This window comes from Gobio gobio (genome assembly GCF_949357685.1).
Source record: "Gobio gobio genome assembly, chromosome: 21".
Taxonomy (NCBI): Eukaryota; Metazoa; Chordata; class Actinopteri; order Cypriniformes; family Gobionidae; genus Gobio; species Gobio gobio.
In genome coordinates this window covers 12,911,076-12,932,044 of record NC_137117.1, presented here as the reverse complement: position 1 = coordinate 12,932,044, position 20,969 = coordinate 12,911,076, and the positions used below count along the sequence as shown (strand labels likewise).

Sequence of the window (20,969 nt, the reverse complement as noted above, 5' to 3'; positions counted from 1 at the left end):
TGTAGTATTATATTGCAATCATTTTTGTTAGATTAAATATTCACAAACTGTAGTGCGACACATAATATAATATTACTATATTTAAAAAAACTGAAATTATAAACTGTACAAAAACATACTATGCAATATAACTGTCATTTATATATTTATATTATAATTTTTTTTTTTAATTTAATTTTTTGATTAAATAATTACCTATATAGCAACACATTATTTAATATATCTTTTTTAATAATTATTTTTGTTGAATTAAATATTCACAAACTGTAGCGATGCAATTTTATATTACTATAATTATATATTTATATTTTAAGTTTTTAAAAAAATCTTTTTTATTTAATAAAAACTGTACAGAACTGTACAGAAACACTATTATTTAATATTACTATTATTACTATTATTATTACTACTATATTTATATTTAATTATTTTCTATTTTTTTAGATTAAAAAAGATCTTTAGCAACACAATATTATTTAATATAACTTTAATTTTATAAGTGAATTATTTTTTAGATTAAATATTCACCAACTGTATTGCGACACAAATATATTATATTACTATAATTTATATATTTATATTTTAATAGTTTTTTAAAGAACACTTTTAACTTAAATGGTAAACTGTGTTGAAAAACATACTATCATTTATATTTATATCATTTTTTTATTTTAAATAATTAACTATATAGCAACACATTGTTTAATATATCGAATTTATATTTGAATTATCTTTTTAATAATTACTTATGTTGGATTAAATATTAAAAAACTGTAGCGACACAATTCATATTACTGTAATTTATATATTTATATTTAAAAATATATTCTAAAAAAAAAAACTTTTTAGATTTAATAGTAACAAGCTACAGGAACACACTATTGTTACTATAATTTATATCTTTTATAGTTTAATTATTTTAAATAATATATATTTTTTTGATTAAATAAGATTTTTAGCAACCCAATATTATTTAATATAACTATAATATAGTAATTTTTTTCCTCGATTAAATGATCACAAAAAAATAGCAACACAGAATGAGTGTTGAGCATTGCGCTCATCAATCAACTTTATATAATTCAGTGAAAATTACAAATATTGTAGTGTCTTACCCATAGTTAACAATTCTGGGATGCTTCAGTCCAAGTCCCGTAAAGCGGAATACAGTGTTCTTCAGGACACAAGAAAGTGGATTCTGGAAGGTGATTTTCACTGGCACTTCTTGACCCAGGACAGCATCACAAACAGGCTGAGAAGAAGCACATACAAGACACAATTCAGCACTAAAATATTTCAACTGATCAACAGAATAAGTGAAGTACTTTAACTCACAGCGATAACCAGATCTGGAGTGCGCAGTCTGAAGCTGTACTGGGTGGCCAGAATCTGCTTAGTCTGAGCGACGTGTCCAAAGAGGTTGAGCATCAGTGGGGCGTGATCCACCAGGTGCTCCTTATACTCGTCATAACTCAGGGTCCATTCCATAGGTTTGCCTATAAATATTCATGCTTTCATTACAAGTCTCTATTTTAAATGACTAACAGATTAACTTTACACACTAGTAACTGTGTGGTCTCATGCATTGCAACTCAAACTTGATCATTTCTCACATTCAGAGGGCTTGAGCTCAATGCATGTCTGGTCTCTCTTCAGGAAGGTCTTCCTGACTCCAGTGTAGTACGTGGCTGCTGCATGACTGTGGAGGGTGACACTACGAGGTGAGCTGCATTTGTTTTTTAGATTGATGCAAAGCACGGCATCTTTTCCCACACACGGTCCATCACCCTTCAGGCTGACTTCACAGACCACATCCTCAGCGCAGGGCAGTGGGTATGTGCATCTCCTGGAGCCATGACGAAGGGCTGTTTCCAAAGCAGTGCACTTCTCAGACGAACCTGATTAATGGAAGCAGGAGGAGATGTCAAAGGTGAGACCATGAATCTTAACCAGATGTTTTAAGAGACATGCATGTGGTTTTTACCCAGTGGGTGTTTGTAGAGGTTTGTGATATCCACACGTTGATCTGAGCCGACGGCCTTGGTGCTGATGCAGTGACCTACTACATCCTTCTCAACATGGACAACACCAAATGTCCCATCACATTTCCTCTGCCAGTAAACTTTATCATTGTTCACCTAGAGACAGCAGGAATCATTAGTCATTGTAAATTAATAACTGACAGAATGCGAAATTGAAGGAATTAACGCACTTCTGCAAAAATGAAGGGCACGTCATGCTTCAGGAAGGTCTGCCCACTGCGGATGGCAGCAACAGAGGTGGGGCCGCAGCGGAAGAAGCCCTGGCTGGTCAGCTGAGGAGTGGAATCAAGCACCTGCCAACCTCCAAAACCAGATGGCAAGTCTGAACGAGACATCCAGGCCTCATTCCACACGTGGTAGTTCCTACACGAAGAGAAGAAGACATTCACTTCATGCACATTCAGAGGAACTGAATCCCAAATGTTCATGATACTTACCAGATTGAATCACGGTTCATGTGATCAATCAGCTGAAACTTCTCATCCAAATAGACGTCACTTGTCAAACAGACATCAGTGTCATGAGCAGAACAGAAGTTTGAGACCGGACGAACAGGAATGCCCAAACACCTCAACACTACGAGAAAGAAACCCAAGAAGAATAAGTGCCTCGCATCTACAATCACTTTCTCAAACTTGTCCATTCTGCCTGAACTCTTACGTGTGTTGGTGACTCCAGCAAAGGCCAAGCTCTGTCCATATTTGACAGGTATTCCTCCACATTTGTGGTATTGTTTCAGGATGGCGCTGCTGCCGCACCAGGATGTAGGAGAAGTGCCATCTCCATAGCAGTTTGACCAGTTACCCATCAACACACCACAGTCTTTGTTGGCAATAACCTGTTAAAGAGAGACGGTTGAAAATGTTATTTTTATGCCTCAAGCTTCATTCAACACCAAATTCAGGATGTTGTTAAGAAGAAAATGAAGACTCACCATGTCAGACAACACTCTGGAAATGTTAATGGGGCTTTTCCATCCTGAGCAAGGGGTGCAACTCTTCTCCAGCACATATAAGCATGCAGCCAAAACTCCCTCCTCAAACTAAGAATCAGACGGTAGAGTGAGCACATTCGATATTATGATCAACTAAAAAAAACATGTACAGCAGAGCTCACAAATTACACTTAATCACACATAATTTAAAAACTGTTTCATCGTATAATTACTTTGATTTAAATCCCATTACAAACCTAACAGATAGAAAGTCTATTGATCGGTTCTTTTAAAGAATTGGAAGAGTCATAGGTTTGTGAATCGTACTATGTAGGTTTCAAGTCTTTTTTTCAAGTCTTTATGAGAGAGATCTCGTATTATAATAGATGTGTAGTAAACCTTGTGGAATATTTTACGCTGATGTTTAATAATCATTTTAGAGAACTGCTTTGTAACTTTTAAATGCTAAACCCAAATGTTGAAAGTAATTTGCAGGACGGATTTACAAACAGTTGGGGTTCCCCAACATCCCCATTGAAATCAATTGGATTCACAGCGGTCTCTAAAATGTGGTAAATACTAGTAATATATGAATGAAAGTTTGGCTCTTACTTGACCAAAGTTCCATGTCCTGCAGCCGATCTGCTGTTTAGTTCCATAGTAGATTCTGCCCATGTCATTCAGCACATACTCAGCTCTCTCCGCCTCTTCATGCAGGTACACACAGTCGTCTGAGAACAGAGAAAATTGGATTTGAAGCTTCATAAAGCTTAATCAAGCTTTCTTTCCACATTCAATTTAATCTTCATATAATCAGGTTTTGTTGGTTATTTTAAAGCGACTCAAACCCGTACCTTTACACCAGGGGTTGAACAGCATGTAGATGTCATTTTCAGGAACACATGGTGAAGTGAATCTTCCTCCTGCACAGTGAGTCACGACACTGAGTTGGTATCGTCCAACACAAGCAGTCGGAAGAGAGTGCACACACAGTTTGACTCGGTTTTGGCCCTTTTCGACAATCTTTGCCCCCCAGCAGTCTTTCTTGAATTCTTCCACAATTGGAACGATCACAAAAGTGCCGTCCCGGATGGATGAGATATGACCTGTAAAGCACACAGAAGAAAAAGAGATTCCAGTGAGGGTAGAAGTGCAAGTTCCTCCTCTATACTGTATCTGCGTGTGCTCTTGCTCGCGCGGGCCATACAGTAACTAACCTAGTTTCAGCTCCAGGTGAAGTTTGTCACAGCTGGGATTGAAAGGACGGCACAGATCAACCCACATATGGAAATACTGTCCTCTGCGGACGATGAGGTGATCATCTGGGAAACAGTGTGTGTGATGCTCCTGACGATTCTGTCCAGTCCTGCACTTGAGAAGATCGACTTTACTCACCCGGAGGAGAGCTTCTGAGAAAACGAAACCGCAGAAGACAAGCCATTAAATATCAAACAGATCCTTCATTTAGTTATTACAATAACAATTTTCACTTTTTCATCATGCATTGCAGGACAAAGATCTACAACTCTTACCCTCACTTCCACAGACTCGCTTGACTGTGCAATCATCCAAACACTCCTTGATGACAACTTCTTTAGTCTCATAATCATGGCATGGGGAGACATAGTTGCAAGGATTAGTGTATGGAGTAGCACAAGGGTTAACGCAAGGGTTAACGCAAGGGTTGACACAAGGGTTGACACATGGGTTAACACAAGGGTTGACATATGGGTAATGATAAGGGACAGAGTAAGGGTTGGCACAAGGGTTTACATAAGTTTTAGCGCAAGGGTTGGCACAAGGGTTTACATAAGTTTTAGCGCAAGGGTTGGCACAAGGGTTAACGCAACTATAAGGATAAGCTGGTGTGTAGCATGTTGATTTCCTGCAGTCGTCCGCTTGCAGTTTAACAACTGGGAAACGGCCCACGGTGCAGAGGTTTTTGTATGGGTTGTACACAAAAGGCATGCTGGGCAAAAAGGACAAAAAAAGAGATGCATGTCATTAGATGGTTAATAAGTCATAAATAAGGTCTCTTGGATGTTTCTAGATCTGTTCATTTGGATGTTTTCAAAATTATCAGAGCAATATTTTTAACTTCCTTATGTAATCATACCAGTAAAAGAAAGACTTCCGAAATAATAATCTGCAAAAGAACTCTTGAATAAAAACATCCTATGAAATCTAGATCATTCTAGTTTTCTAATAGCAATATCTGTGCACAATAAGACCAGATCATAACTTTCAAACAATGTCAGAGTCGATTACTTACATGTTTTAGTCCTAGTCCTTGTTTAAGAGAAACTGAACCGAGAACTTGATTTACTGAAGCAGGTGAACAGTGAGTTTAACCAGCTCGTTGATCGCACTGATGTCCGTCGCCACTGAACACGGGATTTTTATACTTCATCTCGATCTCCACCCCATCCACACCTCTTAGAAGAAGAATGTCAATTGTCCTCTTAGCAAGGGATCAAAAGATCTTGAGTCACGCATGTTCATTTTAATGGTCTGTTTTCGAGAATTAATGGGACAAATTAACATCTTAGTTTAATTGTTCTGAACTTTTAAACTAGGCAGTGTCCTTTTACTGTAATTTTCATGACAGAGCAGGTTTGCTCATTTAAGACGTTGACATTGGTCATAGAACTGGTCATTAAAAATCTTAAAGTTATCAGATATATATTTCTCACTGACCCTGTTTGTTAAACTTGTTTAATCTTACAATGGTTTATGCATTTTATGCATAATCAGAGAGCCGTGTGATCATGATTGAAGGAATGAAGCTCTCTTCAACAAAGAGATTAGATCAGGGATTTTAAGGCAAAATTGGCTCTGACACATACAGTAATATTGCATGATTATATTAAGTTAAATTGCATTACAGTTAATGTCAATTACTTGATGATCGTCAGAACAAGGACGACTCTTTGATGTGCGACTTTTAGCAAGTTATTAAATAAAACGACTCATAAAATTGGAAGGAGAATGAAAATTCACAAGAGATTTTGTAAATGAATATGCTGTTTAATTTCATTCTTTTTTCCCCTTTTTACTGATAGGGTGAAGTGTTGCTTCCCCCCATGAACACAAACAGCGGCCCCTGCACTGATAAAGGAAGAGCTGTCTCTTACTTGACAAGTGGAAATAAGGAATCTGATGCCATAACTTCAAATCAGTATGTTTGTTATAGAAGAAGCATGAAGTATGTCATGTACTTTTTCCTTTTCTGAGACAGTAGAAATATTGTCTAATATGTTCACCATCCCCAACCTGAAGCTCATGCTCCACCTAGAAGGCGCCTGAGAAAATGAGGAGAAACAGCCTTTAATAAGACCAATTAAGTCAAAATGACCTACAAAAATCCATACCTCAGCAATTCAGCAAACAATTACCAGAACATGACTCTACTGGGGCTTTAGCAAATTGATATGACACAACTTTAGTATATCTAGTAATTCTGGTCAGACTTGACTTAAAACAATAAAACAGCCAGTATTCATTTCATCCTATCTATCTCTCTATCTATCTATCAATTATGTTGGCAATGAAAGCACATGAGTAAATTGATGCGAGTTCAAGTGCCATTTTGGAAATAAATGTCAGGCTCACTGTGCTCAGGCTTGAAATGTCACTGAAAAACAGTGAGAAAGAATGAGAGATGACTATTGTATAATCACTAAAATGACACTGCAACTCACAAAGCATCTCCCATTCCATTGTGTTTATCAGACGACAATAACTAAGTTCAGTCAGTGTAATTAATATAATATGGGGAGGTGTGGAACAGTAGATGAAGAAAAGTTGCAAGTGCAAAACTCTCAAGGAGTGCTTGATGAGCTTTCAACACTGTACTTTTGAAAAACAGGGTTGCTCTGAAAGGATTGTCTGCTGTAAGGCATTGTATAATCTCTTAAGTGACTCTTATGTATTATAATAGCAGACAGTTATTATAAATCTTAAGTCAGTCTTACCCATAATTAATCATTTTGGCATGCTGTCATCCCAGTCCATCAATATTAAACATCCATGACAGCTGGAAACACACAGGACAGTGTTGATGGTCACTGGAGTTGTGCTGGACAGCGTGAACATGCATTTGGAAAGGTTCGGACATTTTCTCCTCTACTTTGGTACATCACAGAAACTAGAAGTATTTTCATGCTATGATCTGGTGTCCTTTTGAATCACATCTCAGAGATTCAAATCTCTTAATTATTGTGAGGATTAAGTGCTTATGTAGGCTACATTTTCAAATATCCACTCTTTCGCTTTTTGGCTTCATTAGTGCAGCGACACCAAATTATAGCATCACTGTTGGCTGGCACATCAGTCTTGGTGCAGTTTGTACCTCCTCTTTGCATTCAGTTTTACTGTAGTATTATGAAGGCTGTTTTGGATGCACCTCTGATGTCCAAACTTTCCATTAGGGGGATTCTTAGGCACGCATTGGTGTGTGTGTGTGTGTGTGAGAGTTTTAAATATACTTCCACGGTTGATAGTAATACAGTATTAATTGACCAGCATTGGATTTTTGACTGTGACAAAAGTCAGACTGTTCATCTCTTCTATAGCAGTCATTTAAAGGCACGGCGAAGCTTTAACCCTTCAAGAACACTATCTCTTAAAGAGCTTTCCCTTTAGATAGCTTCATTCATGGTCATATGAGCTCTGTGCATGCATTAAGTTCATGATTTTGAGCAACCTTTGTTTTGAAAGCATAATGAACTGATTTGAGATTTGACCTGTACAATAGACCTTAGTCAGTATAGCACCATTTTAAATTTTTGACAGGAATGAAAACAAACCTGTGAGGGATAGACTACAGTGCGTTCAATGGATTGTACAGGGGCCGTATTCACAAAATATCTCGAGGCTAAAAATAGCTCCTAACATGCCGATTTAGGAGAAACTCTTAAAAATAATGGGCGCCTCAGTCCTAATTTTAGGACTCCAAAATGTTTGCTCTAAGAGTATTTCACAAAGCATTTTAGCTCTAAAACTAGCTCCTAAATCTTTGAAACGTTAGGAGTAGTCATGATGACTCAAGTCACTAAGATCAAATCACAAACAATCCTAAGGGCTGTTGGCAGTAATCAACCTCCGCCATCCGGCCAAAGACATTGAGGCAATAGAGCCTTAGGTGCTGAGCCTTTTCTTCATGGAATACATATTTTTATTTAATCTACGATAAAAAGCCTAAAATAAATCAATTAAATAAATAATGGCCTATTACCTGTGGCAGTTGTTTTCATGAGTTCACACTTACAAATGATCGAATAGAGTAAAAGAATATAATAAGCGTATTTCACGTGCTGTCCGAGGGGATTTAGAGGGCTCTGAGCTCGGAATTTAGCCCAACAAACCCAGAGTACAGTACTTCCCTGTATCCCCAGCCGAGAGTGGGGAACGGGGTGGCAGAGAGATGCAGAAAACTGTCGAGGTAACCAGGTGAGTCAGCTCTCGGCTGTGTATATGTAACTCCTCTCGAGCTGATTAGCTCCACCCGAACTTGGTTTATAAAACATAATTTTTGCTAGAATTCTGCAATCTCTCGAGATGCAGACATGTAAGAGGCTGACAGTTAACTGAACAAATACTCTCTTCTTACTCTGATTGAACACTTTTTACTCTGATTGTTCAATCAGAACAAACTGATAAAAAAAATTCAGTAGACAAAAACTCCATAAAACAGTTTTGGACAGTCAGTTGTGAAAATGACATGATCTGGACCTTTGTACAGTGCGAGCCATTGTTAAGACTTTACGTCTATCCCTCACAGCCTCTGCTTTGTCCTTCAAAGATAATGTATATTTGGTAGGAGATAACAATACAAAACAGCATTGTCACATTAATATATTCTAATCTGCATTTTAAAAACCACCTGGAAGCTCGCGAGCCCACAAGTGGGCAGGAGTTGACATTTAAAAACACCCTTCAGAGACAAAAATGTGTATCGCAACTCCTTTAGTTTGGTGTCCATATTCATAATTTTGTATAATTGGCAATAACATTTTATTGTAAATAATATTTTTTGTTAAGAGAATGAACCAATATTTGTATGTGATTTAACCCTCCTGTTATCTTTGTGGTCAATTTGACCCCATGTAACTGTAAAATCATGATTGACCTTTTTTTGTTGCTTCAGATTGAATTACTTTTCCTAATTTAATCGGGACAACTCTGTGAACATAAAATTAACATGATGATATTTTTCCAGTGTCCTGTACACATTTTGTAGCATTGGTGTTCTTTTGGGTCAATTTGACCTCAGGCTCTTTTAGCTGTATAAAACACAAGAAATATAAACATTTTACACATTTGTTTTGGTTGTTTTATTGAGGTCACTATAACATGCTATAATTGTACATATTCAATTTAATATTCAAACAACTTCCCTCTGTTTTAGGGCTCTAACCTGACCTAACCATACCTGTAGTATTGCCAGAACCACTAGTAGTTCACGTTATTATGGTCCTGCTCCCCACTTGAACGACAGGGTAGACATAGTTCTGCTAATGTCATCAAAATGGTTCCAGGACCCACCAGATATGTTGTCAGCCATAAATGACCTGAGACATAAACCTTAAAAATATATCATATTCTGGAGGTTTGCATTGCTGGGGTCAAATTGACCCCAGTGGGTAAATTTTTTTACCAGATTTGAAGGTAACAGGAGGGTTAAATGCAGTCAGTCACCAAGTTTTAATCTTAAGCCTTTTCATCTGATCAATATAAAAAAAAAAAAAAAAAAAGTAGGTAAGGTCACTTAATCTCAGTAATTACAGTATGTGTAGATTATTTCATTACTAAAAAGCAGCATTAGGTTTATCCTAAACTATGACATGACATTTAATGTATAGCCCTATGGATCATATTTTTTAAAAACAATGCCATTGACAAAATAGTCTCTCACATTACCTATTCACTTTTATACTGCATAATTATGTACTTAGTCTGATTTTTCTAAATGACAGCTCAGACCTAGAGCAATTATACTAGAGTAAAGGTTGTTTTATAAGATAAAAGGCTGTTTTAAAGGGAAAAAACTTGTGTGACTCACCATGAAGACATTTTTTCACACACTATGGGCAGCTTGGGTGGAGAGGAGGTCATTATATACCGGTGTGTAGCAGAGAAGAACTTTTGGAGCAACAGTAGTTCATCCAAGCAAGACCTACTTTCACATGCTTTATTAGTTTAAGCTCTCTGAGAACAAACATTCTGATTACTCTGAAAATAAACAGATACGAGTCACATTCAGGGACAAGAACTACTAACATGTAAGTATCAACACATTCATTATTTTAAGATTGTGACCTGGTTTTATTAAGTATTTAATCATTGCATTTAGAAAACTGGCATCTGTATTTTATTATCTATCTTTTAAGATCAGGTAAGAAAATGAATAAAGTACTAATTAAAAGTTATACTTTATTTTTTACATTCTCAGAATTAGACTGCCATTTAAAAAAAAAGCTGCACTAATAGAAGCCATTGATTTTGAATGATTAACCATCTATGACAGCTTTGTTCTATAATTTTTCCATATTCTCTCTCTCACCTCTGAAGCTTAAAGCATGTCTTGTGAAAATATTTGTACTGGAACCAAACTGGAATTGGAAGAGCGGCAAGGGCAATGCAGCCAGTCAGTTTGCAATATCAACCCGTGCAATGATTCCACAGGCATACAAGTATGTGGAAGTGATGGTAAGCACTATAAACTCTTCTGACTGCACTGCATAGTGGGAATTATTATTTTTTAATTGTTTTCTGCTTTTGCTTGTTCTCAGATGCATTGCTGCAGGTGTGCTCTATTGACCTCCTTAAAGGCAGAAAAGGACAAAATCGACTGGAGCATCACACAAATTATTATGAGGGCAATCACCTCATCATCCGTAGAGGACAGAGTTTCCAGATGTGGGTCGAGCTGACACAAGCTTTTGTCCCAAATAGAGACAAACTTCACCTGGAGCTGATACTTGGTCAGTTATAGCCTTCTTTAACAACCACATGACAAAAAAAGTATATTATTCTTCCCTCACTGGAATCTCTTGTTCTTCTGTGTGCTTTGCAGGTCATATCCCATCCATCCGGGACGGCACTTATGTGATCGTTCCAATTGTGGAAGAATTCAAGAAAGACTGCTGGGGGGCAAAGATTGTTGAAAAGGACTATAACCGAGTCAAACTGTGTGTGCACTCTCTTCCGACTGCTTGTGTTGGACGATACCAACTCAGTGTCGTGACTCACTGTGCAGGAGGAAGATTCACTTCACCATGTGTTCCTGAAAATGACATCTACATGCTGTTCAACCCCTGGTGTAAAGGTACATGTTTCATTACACACCTGAAACTCAAACACACAAGCTTTTAAGCAGATGAGTAAAAAATAGAAAGCAGATTTACTGCAACTCTTCAGTTAAAATTCAACTCTCTCTTCTCACTTTATTAGATGACTGTGTGTACCTGCATGAAGAGGCGGAGAGAGCTGAGTATGTGCTGAATGACATGGGCAAAATCTACTATGGAACTAAACAGCAGATCGGCTGCAGGACATGGAACTTTGGTCAAGTAAGAGCCAAACTTTCATACATATACAGCATTACAAAACTCAAGCCTGATATTTTTTTTCCTCTCTGATTCTTAGTTTGAGGAGGGAGTATTGGCTGCATGCTTATATGTGTTGGAGAAGAGTGGTGGACCTTGCTCAGGATGGAAAAGCCCCATTAACATTTCCAGAGTGTTGTCTGACATGGTGAGTCTTCATTTTCTTTTTGATTTGATGTTGGGAAGCCTAACAAATGGTCTTATTTGCTCTATTCATGAAGCTTGAATAAAAAGCAACCTTTTCAACCGTCTCTCTTTAACAGGTTATTGCCAACAAAGACTGTGGTGTGTTGATGGGTAACTGGTCAAACTGCTATGGAGATGGCACTTCTCCTACATCCTGGTGCGGCAGCAGTGCCATCCTGAAACAGTACCACAAATGTGGAGGAATACCTGTCAAATATGGACAGAGCTTGGCCTTTGCTGGAGTCACCAACACACGTAAGAGATCAGGCAGAATGGACAAGTTTGAGAAAGTGATTGTAGATGTAAGGCACTTATTCTTCTTGGGTTTCTTTCTCGTAGTGTTGAGGTGTTTGGGCATTCCTGTTCGTCCAGTCTCAAACTTCTGTTCTGCTCATGACACTGATGTCTGTTTGACAAGTGACGTCTATTTGGATGAGAAATTTCAGCTGATTGATCACATGAACCATAATTCAATCTGGTAAGTATCATGAACATTTGTGATTCAGTTCCTCTGAATGTGCATGAAGTGAATGTCTTCTTCTCTTCGTGTAGGAACTACCACGTGTGGAATGAGGCCTGGATGTCTCGTTCAGACTTGCCATCTGGTTTTGGAGGTTGGCAGGTGCTTGATTCCACTCCTCAGCTGACCAGCCAGGGCTTCTTCCGCTGCGGCCCCACCTCTGTTGCTGCCATCCGCAGTGGGCAGACCTTCCTGAAGCATGACGTGCCCTTCATTTTCGCAGAAGTGCGTTAATTCCTTAATATTCCATCATAAATGGTTTAAATGGTTCTCTCTCTCACATATAAATGCAATTTATGCTATATTAGTAATGTAATTATAATGTTCTAGGTGAACAATGATAGAGTGTACTGGCAACGGAAATGTGATGGGACCTTTGTTGTTGTCCACGTTGAGAAAAATGCAGTAGGTCACTGCATCAGCACTAAGGCCGTTGGCTCAGATAAACGCTTTGATATAACGCACCTCTACAAACATCCACGAGGTGAGAACACATCTCAGTATGATAACAGTCACCCTTGGAAAATGTCTTGAAGTTAATTGTCGACTTTATTAACATTTACCAGGTACAGAGGAAGAGCGTATTGCTGTAGAAACAGCCATTCGTCATGGCTCCAAGAAGTGTACATATCCATTGCCCTGTGCGGAAGACGTGACTGTTAAAGTCACCATGCATGGGGAAGGACCATGTGTAGGCAAGGATGCTGTGCTTTCCATCATTTTGCAGAATAAATGCAACTCGCCTCGCACCATTGCCCTCTACAGTCAAGAGGCAGCCACATACTACACCGGAGTCCATAATGCCTTAGTGAGGAAGAGCCAAATGAACATTGAGCTGAAGGCCTGTGAGGGTGAGTGATGATCAAAGCTTGAAATCATTCCTGTATTATAAGAGAGAGATCGCAGATACGTCTACATAGATACATTTGAAAACACATCTTTTTCCTCTCTATCCACACTGAGCTTTATGAAGACGCTCTCCAAAATGGATAAGTGGATAGCAATGTTATTCATGTGACGCATATTGTACCGATAGATATTTATGGTTATACCATGCATAGTGTGCTAAAGATAAATGTTGACTTGTACAATCCTTATATCACATTCCTGCAAAGATGACAGAATATTTACTCGCAATTGTTGTAAACCACACATTGAATGGCGATTGAGTGCGCCCTGGACGCACCTCTTAGTGGTGAGATATTTCTCTACTAAAATGATCTTAGCGAGAACTTAATTATGTCTGGTCTCTCTGTATCATCTCAGTGAGCTTTTATTACATTTTACACATACCCAGTAAGATGATTTAAGTATTTTGTTTAAATTTCAGTGTGGACAAGAAACTTTTGGAACACTTGAAACACTAGTGTGGATGGAAACAACGTTTAGTGTGGGCTCTTGAAACGAAAACGCTGTTTTCAAATGTATCCAGATTTATGTAGCATGCAACTGTTTAGTTTTTCTCAGTCGCTTTAGTACATTTCTCGAATCATCCTCGACATTTGCAAAACAGTAAGTGCATTTCTCAAAACAATTTGTGCAAATAGTAAAACACCATTGATAACCTGCAAAAGCCAGTCTATTGCTCAAAATCCTTGGTTCATCACTCAAAAGTAAATATCTGTGTCAATGAACATGTCAGTGCCATCAGAATGACAAGTCCTTGTGTCATTGTGTATGAATAAGACAGTCAAATTGCTTAATCATGTTGTCAATATAACTGTACTCTGGAGGGATGTTCTGATGTAAATATGGCTAAAATTTTGATGACAATTATTGTAAATTGTAGGTTACACCTTAGTGTATGTATTGCAAGAGACTGGACAAGATTTACGCTTTGACTGTTTGTACTGTAATTTGTTGATAGACCATGTCATTGCGATATAGAAAGGAAAAGACAGTACTGCATAGCACAAAGAAAAAAAACAGAAAAACAAAAGTAGAAATGTGAACTTCTAACGGAAATGTATAGAAATATACTTAATATACTAAATATATAATATACTAAATATATAATATACTAAATATATAAGTGTGAGATGGTGGTCCAGTGGGTTAAACCATGGAACTGATACGCAGAAGGTTGCTGGTTCGTTTCCCAGCGGTCACCACCAGTGTGTCCTTGAGCAGGGCACTTTACTCCACGTTGCTCCAGGGGGATTGTCCCTGTAATAAGGGTACTGTAAGTCGCTTTGGATAAAAGCGTCTGCCAAATGCATAAATAATAATAATACTTGACATATTATGACAACTTGTTCAACCATTTTGCATGTAAAGACTTATGCTATGAACTAATAGCTAAATGTTGTGGGGGGTAAGACTATTCAACAGAGACCCATTATAATACATTTTGATCAACATGAGATAAGCAACTGATAATGTAGGAAACAGCAGAGAATTGTACATAATCATTTGCATGGATGTACACAAGCATTTGCAACTTGTTCAAAGAAATGAGAAACTGCTTTTTTGATGTGCACAAGTGACACGATGTGAAGAATTTCAATTCTGATCTGAGAAATGTACCAAAGCGACTGAGAAAGACTGTAAAAGGAGACTTGTTTATCTCTTTTCATTCTATAGTACAGACTCTACCATGGACCCTGCGATATGACGAGTATAAGGACCACTTAGTGGATCAGGCGGCCTTGATGCTCCATCTCTTTGGACACGTCGCTCAAACCAAGCAGATTCTGGCCACTCAGTTCCACTTCAGACTGCGCACACCAGAGCTGGTTATATCTGTGAGTCTAGCAGGTTCTCTCTTTTAAACTCTTTATGGGTTGGTGATTGCCTAGAAGATAAGGGTTACATGGTTATTGGTGGTAACTGGCCATGGAGTTCACATGAATGTAAATTTTATGGTACATAAACTTGTAATTTTGTTTGTTTGTTTTGTTTACCTTTAAGCCTGTGTGCGATGCTGTCCTGGGTCAAGAAGTGCCAGTCAAAATCACATTCCAGAATCCCCTGCCTTGTGTCCTAAAGAATGTGATATTCCGTATTGAGGGTCTGGGACTGAAGCATGCCCGAATTGTTAGCTATGGGTAAGATTAATTTACCCCAATCTCATGGGAAAACTATTTTACGAGCCACCAATTTTCAAAACATAAAAGTTATGAATTACCAGAAGCTTGTGTTGTACCGATATATCTATGGTTATACCATGCATAGTGTGCTAAATTAAATTACATTTAATTTTTCTATTGTTATAATACAATTGTATTAGATGTAATGTGTGTTTCTATACGATTTTAGCAGTTTTTTAAAGTATGTAATAATTCTCTTTTTCTCAGTGATATTGCAAGCTTGGCCACAGTGAACCTGACGGAGACATTTACTCCAGTGCGGCATGGCACTCAGAAACTACTGGCGTCCCTTGACTGTCCTCAACTCAATCAAGTGCATGGTGTTGTCAACATTACTGTTAAACAGTGAAAAAGTACTTAAGTTAATTAAAGAGAAGAAATGGTTATTGTTGTTTTTTTTAACTGTAAACTTGTTCGTGATCTCATCATGAGGAGATTGAACTCAGGATGTTGTATACCTTCTTCATTAAAAAAAAAGAGAATATAAACCTAAATGTTTCTGGTTGTTGTGACATTGAATATTATTTTCTTTTAGTTGTTTTGTTGATGTGTGTGCTGACTTTAATCAAATTGTTCTTAACGTTAATTTAATCACTTTAATGTGTGATTATGATAGTCTGTAAATCTGTAGTACTTTTGGGTAGTACTAATAATAATAATAATATGCTCCAACATTAAAAAGGGAGTTGAACTGTCAAACATTCATTATGAAAGCTATTCCAATTGTATGTTGCAATAACATTCAAATGATAATATATGTATATATAAACACACCCATCTCTGTGTCATTTACAGCAGGTGTGTATAATTGTTGTATTATGGTGGTTGGCTTATAGGTGTGTGCCTCTTATGCTATTTTTTAGTTTCCTAATTTAGTCTTGGAGGTCTCCAACAAACGGTTTCATTATATACACTGCACATCACCACAATTTTAAATGATTCTTCTCATACGACTCGATTGATGAATCAGTCTCTCTAAATCCCTCCTTTCCACAAGCGTACTCTGCTCTGATTGGTCAGATCATCAGGATTTATTTATTGGAGGTCCAGTGCTGCATATATATATACAAAAAAAAAGACAAAATACTAACACATTCTGTGTGTACATTTTTTTTCTCCCAATTACACATTTTTTTCAACGTTTGCTGATCAAATAATTTGCAATAAAAAGATCTATATTAAATGAGAAAAATCTTAAATTGAACATAAAATACAAAGCAAGTTATTCATACATACCGTCCATGCCGACATGCATGCATACCTACATGCCTAAATACTACATACTTACTGCCTTTGCGTGTGGCTTTCTAGCTGCACTGTGGTGTATAAAAAAAACAACATTCAGAGGGTCATCAGGACTGCAGAGGAAATCATCGGGTGCCCTCTCCCAACCTTGGAGGACCTACACAGTTCCCGCTGCCTCAAGAGAGCTTACAGCAACATAAAGGACACATCTCATCCAGGTCACTCTCTTTTCAATGTGCTACCATCAAGCAGACGGTACAGATCAATTAGAACCAGGACAACCCGACTCAAAAACTGTTTTTATCCAATAGCAGTACAAGCTCTAAATGCCACCTAACATAATGTTACGTTACCAATGTGTATGCAATCAAATGTCTGCACATATCTGCACTTTACTGCACATATCTGTCATATTTGCACTGGTTACTTTTGTTTAATTGTACATTTTCCTATGTGTAGGCACTTTCAAAATGAGACAATTTTGTTGTACAGCTGTACAATGACAATAAAGTTTTCTATCCCTCTTTTCTATACTACATGCCAACACGCATGCATACCTACATATATGCCTACCTCCATGGCTACCTAAATACATACCATCCATGCCTACCCACATGCATACCTACATACATGCATACCTACATTCCTGCCTACCTACCTACATGCCTACATGCATACCTACCTACATGCCTGCCTACATACATGCCTACAAACATGCCTACCCACATGCATACCTACATGCCTACCAACCTACATGCATGCATACAAACATGCCTACCTACATGCATACCTACATTTCTACCTATATGCATGCATACAAACATGCCTACCTACATGCATACCTACATTCCAGCCTACCTACCTACATCCATGCCTACCCACATGCCTACCTACCTACATGCATGCATACAAACATGCCTACCCACATGCATACATACATGCCTACCTACCTACATGCATACAAACATGCCTACCTACATACATACCTACCTACATTCCTGCCTACCTACCTACATGCATGCATACAAACATACCTACATGCATACCTACATACATGCCAACCTAAATCCACATCTTCCTACCTACATGCATTCATACATGCCTACATACATGCATACCTACATACATACCATCCATGCCTACCCACATGCATACATACATGCCTACCTGCATGCCTGCCTACATACATCTATACCTACATGCATACCATCCATGCCTACCCACATGCATACCTACATGCCTACCTACATGCCTGCCTACATACATGCATACCTACATACATACCATCCATGCCTACCCACATGCATTCCTACATACATGCATACCTACATACATATCTACCTCCATGGCTACCTACATGCATACCATCCAAGCCTACATACATGCCTACATACATGCATACCTACATACATATCTACCTCCATGCCTACTTACATGCTTACCATCCATCCATACCATACATGCCTACCTCCATGGCTACCTACATGCATACCATTATAACCGTTACCCCTTTTTGGCTTAAGTTATATATCAGAGTAGGGATGGCAAGGCTTGATCTTAACTTAGGTATAGGTAAAGAAACGAGTTTGCTTTGGTTTGCTCAACTATATTTCTGAAGACTCAGACCCAAATTTTACATTACACCAAAAGAAACAAAAGCAAAATAACAAAAAAAGTAGAAAACAGGAAGACATCAGTTACATCAGTCAGCAAACAGGAAAAGTTCAGCGTTTGGGGAATCTTGACTGTTAAAGCGAATGATAACACTTAGCTGATGGTGAAGCTGACCAGGTTTGGTGGTAGTTGAAATGTCCTTGCAAAAGTCAGCACTTTTAGAAAACACAGTTCACTCCGAGATAATCCCAATGTTGAAGAAAGGAAAAGTGTCCTCCGGCCTTCTTTCCACCAATGCAATCCAAACTCTCATTGTGCTCACGTTAAACGTCCAAGTGTCATGATCCAAGAAACAAACCCCAAAGTAGACAGTTAGCGGACGCAACCTCATGCAACTACTTTCCTCTCAAGAAAGAAAGCACAGGAATAAAAAGTTCCATCTAAATAGAAGACACGGTCACAATTAGCCTGAATAGCTCTATGCTCAACACACTTAAAATCATAGTTATACATTATGCTCTGGTTTTGGTAATCGTTGGAAAAAAACATTACTTACTGATTGACCAAAAAGGAAACACATTCCTCAATCATAGGACCTTGTAAAGTCAGACAGAATTGCCCAGGAAAGCCATTGCTTCCTCTATCCACATGCTTGCCTACTTCTTCAGGTATAGTACCTGGCTAAATACTCATCTATGAAGATGATTAGCGCCCCCTAATGGTGTGAACAAATATACCCACTAAGGTAACAGAGTTAAAGCTGTTACACCATCCATGCCTACATATATGCATACCTTCCATGCATACATACATGCATACCTACATACATGCCTACCTAAATACATACCTACCTACCTACATGCATTCATACATGCCTACATACATGCATACCTACATGCCTACATACATACCATCCATGCCTACCCACATGCATACCTACATGCCTACCTACATGCATGCATACCTACATGCCTACATACATCTATACCTACATGTGTACACCTACATGCATGCCTACATACATACCATCCATGCCTACCCACATGCAGACCTACATGTGTGCCTACATACATGCATTCCTACATGCCTACATACATACATGCATACCTACATGCCTACCTACATGCCTGCCTACATACATGCATACCTACATGCCTACATACATGTCTAAATACATGCATATTACATGCCTACATACATTCCTACATACATGCATAGCTACATACATACCTACCTTCATGGCTACCTACATGCATACCATCCATGCCTACCTACCTTCATGCATAACTACATGCCTGCATACATGCATACCTACATACATGCCTACCTATATACATACCTACCTCCATGCCTACCTACTTGCATACAATACATACATACCATACATGCCTACCAACATACATACCTACCTACATGCCTGCATACATGCATACCTACATACATTTCTACCTATATACATACCTACCTACATGCATACATACATGCCTACATACATGCATACCTACATGCCTACATACATGCATACCTACATACATGCCTACCTCCATGGCTACCTACATGCATACCATCCATGCCTACCTACATACATACCATCCATGCCTACACACATGCATACCTACATGCATGCCTACATACATGCATACCTACATGCCTACATACAAGCATACCTACACGCCTACCTACATGCATACCTACATACATATCTACCTCCATGGCTACCTACATGCATACCATCCATACATACCATCCATGCCTACACACATGCATACCTACATGCATGCCTACATACATGCATACCTACATGCCTGCCTACATACATGCATACCTACATGCCTACATACATGTCTAAATACATGCATATTACATGCCTACATACATTCCTACATACATGCATAGCTACATACATACCTACCTTCATGGCTACCTACATGCATACCATCCATGCCTACCTACCTTCATGCATAACTACATGCCTGCATACATGCATACCTACATACATGCCTACCTATATACATACCTACCTCCATGCCTACCTACTTGCATACAATACATACATACCATACATGCCTACCAACATACATACCTACCTACATGCCTGCATACATGCATACCTACATACATTTCTACCTATATACATACCTACCTACATGCATACATACATGCCTACATACATGCATACCTACATGCCTACATACATGCATACCTACATACATGCCTACCTCCATGGCTACCTACATGCATACCATCCATGCCTACCTACATACATACCATCCATGCCTACACACATGCATACCTACATGCATGCCTACATACATGCATACCTACATGCCTACATACAAGCATACCTACACGCCTACCTACATGCATACCTACATACATATCTACCTCCATGGCTACCTACATGCATACCATCCATACATACCATCCATGCCTACACACATGCATACCTACATGCATGCCTACATACATGCATACCTACATGCCTGCCTACATACATGCATACCTACATGCCTACATACAAGCATACCTACACGCCTACCTACATGCATATATCCATGCCTACCCACATGTATACCTACATGCCTACCTACCTATATGCATGCCTATATACATGCATATACCTACATGCCTGGCTACATACATGTATACCTACATGCATACCTACATGCCTACATACAAGCATACCTACATGCCTACCTACATACATATGCATACCTACATGCCTACATA

At 38.4% G+C, this 20,969-nt stretch overlaps 2 protein-coding genes across 2 annotated transcripts in view; one reads left to right on the top strand and one right to left on the bottom strand.

Moving 5' to 3' along the window:
- Positions 1-4,944, bottom strand: part of LOC307117222 (protein-glutamine gamma-glutamyltransferase K-like) — a gene marked incomplete at both ends in the record, with an annotated part of 5,116 nt that extends 172 nt beyond the window's left edge. Inside the window, 12 exons of the mRNA XM_079802014.1 lie at positions 1,116-1,252; positions 1,336-1,496; positions 1,614-1,898; positions 1,985-2,138; positions 2,213-2,405; positions 2,480-2,618; positions 2,703-2,880; positions 2,977-3,084; positions 3,589-3,707; positions 3,831-4,082; positions 4,194-4,385; positions 4,509-4,944. Coding sequence (XP_079658140.1) covers positions 1,116-1,252; positions 1,336-1,496; positions 1,614-1,898; positions 1,985-2,138; positions 2,213-2,405; positions 2,480-2,618; positions 2,703-2,880; positions 2,977-3,084; positions 3,589-3,707; positions 3,831-4,082; positions 4,194-4,385; positions 4,509-4,944 — 2,354 coding nt within the window. The remainder of the gene's footprint in view (positions 1-1,115; positions 1,253-1,335; positions 1,497-1,613; positions 1,899-1,984; positions 2,139-2,212; positions 2,406-2,479; positions 2,619-2,702; positions 2,881-2,976; positions 3,085-3,588; positions 3,708-3,830; positions 4,083-4,193; positions 4,386-4,508) is intronic.
- A 5,612-nt stretch (positions 4,945-10,556) lies between these two features.
- LOC307117220 (protein-glutamine gamma-glutamyltransferase K-like) lies at positions 10,557-15,729 on the top strand (the record flags this gene model as incomplete). The annotated part of the gene is made up of 13 exons (XM_079802010.1): positions 10,557-10,686; positions 10,770-10,961; positions 11,054-11,305; positions 11,431-11,549; positions 11,626-11,733; positions 11,849-12,026; positions 12,111-12,249; positions 12,324-12,516; positions 12,622-12,775; positions 12,858-13,142; positions 14,875-15,035; positions 15,202-15,338; positions 15,588-15,729. 13 exons carry the CDS (start codon positions 10,557-10,559, stop codon positions 15,727-15,729), a joined length of 2,190 nt encoding a protein of 729 aa, XP_079658136.1.
- Between the last annotated feature and the right edge of the window lie 5,240 nt (positions 15,730-20,969).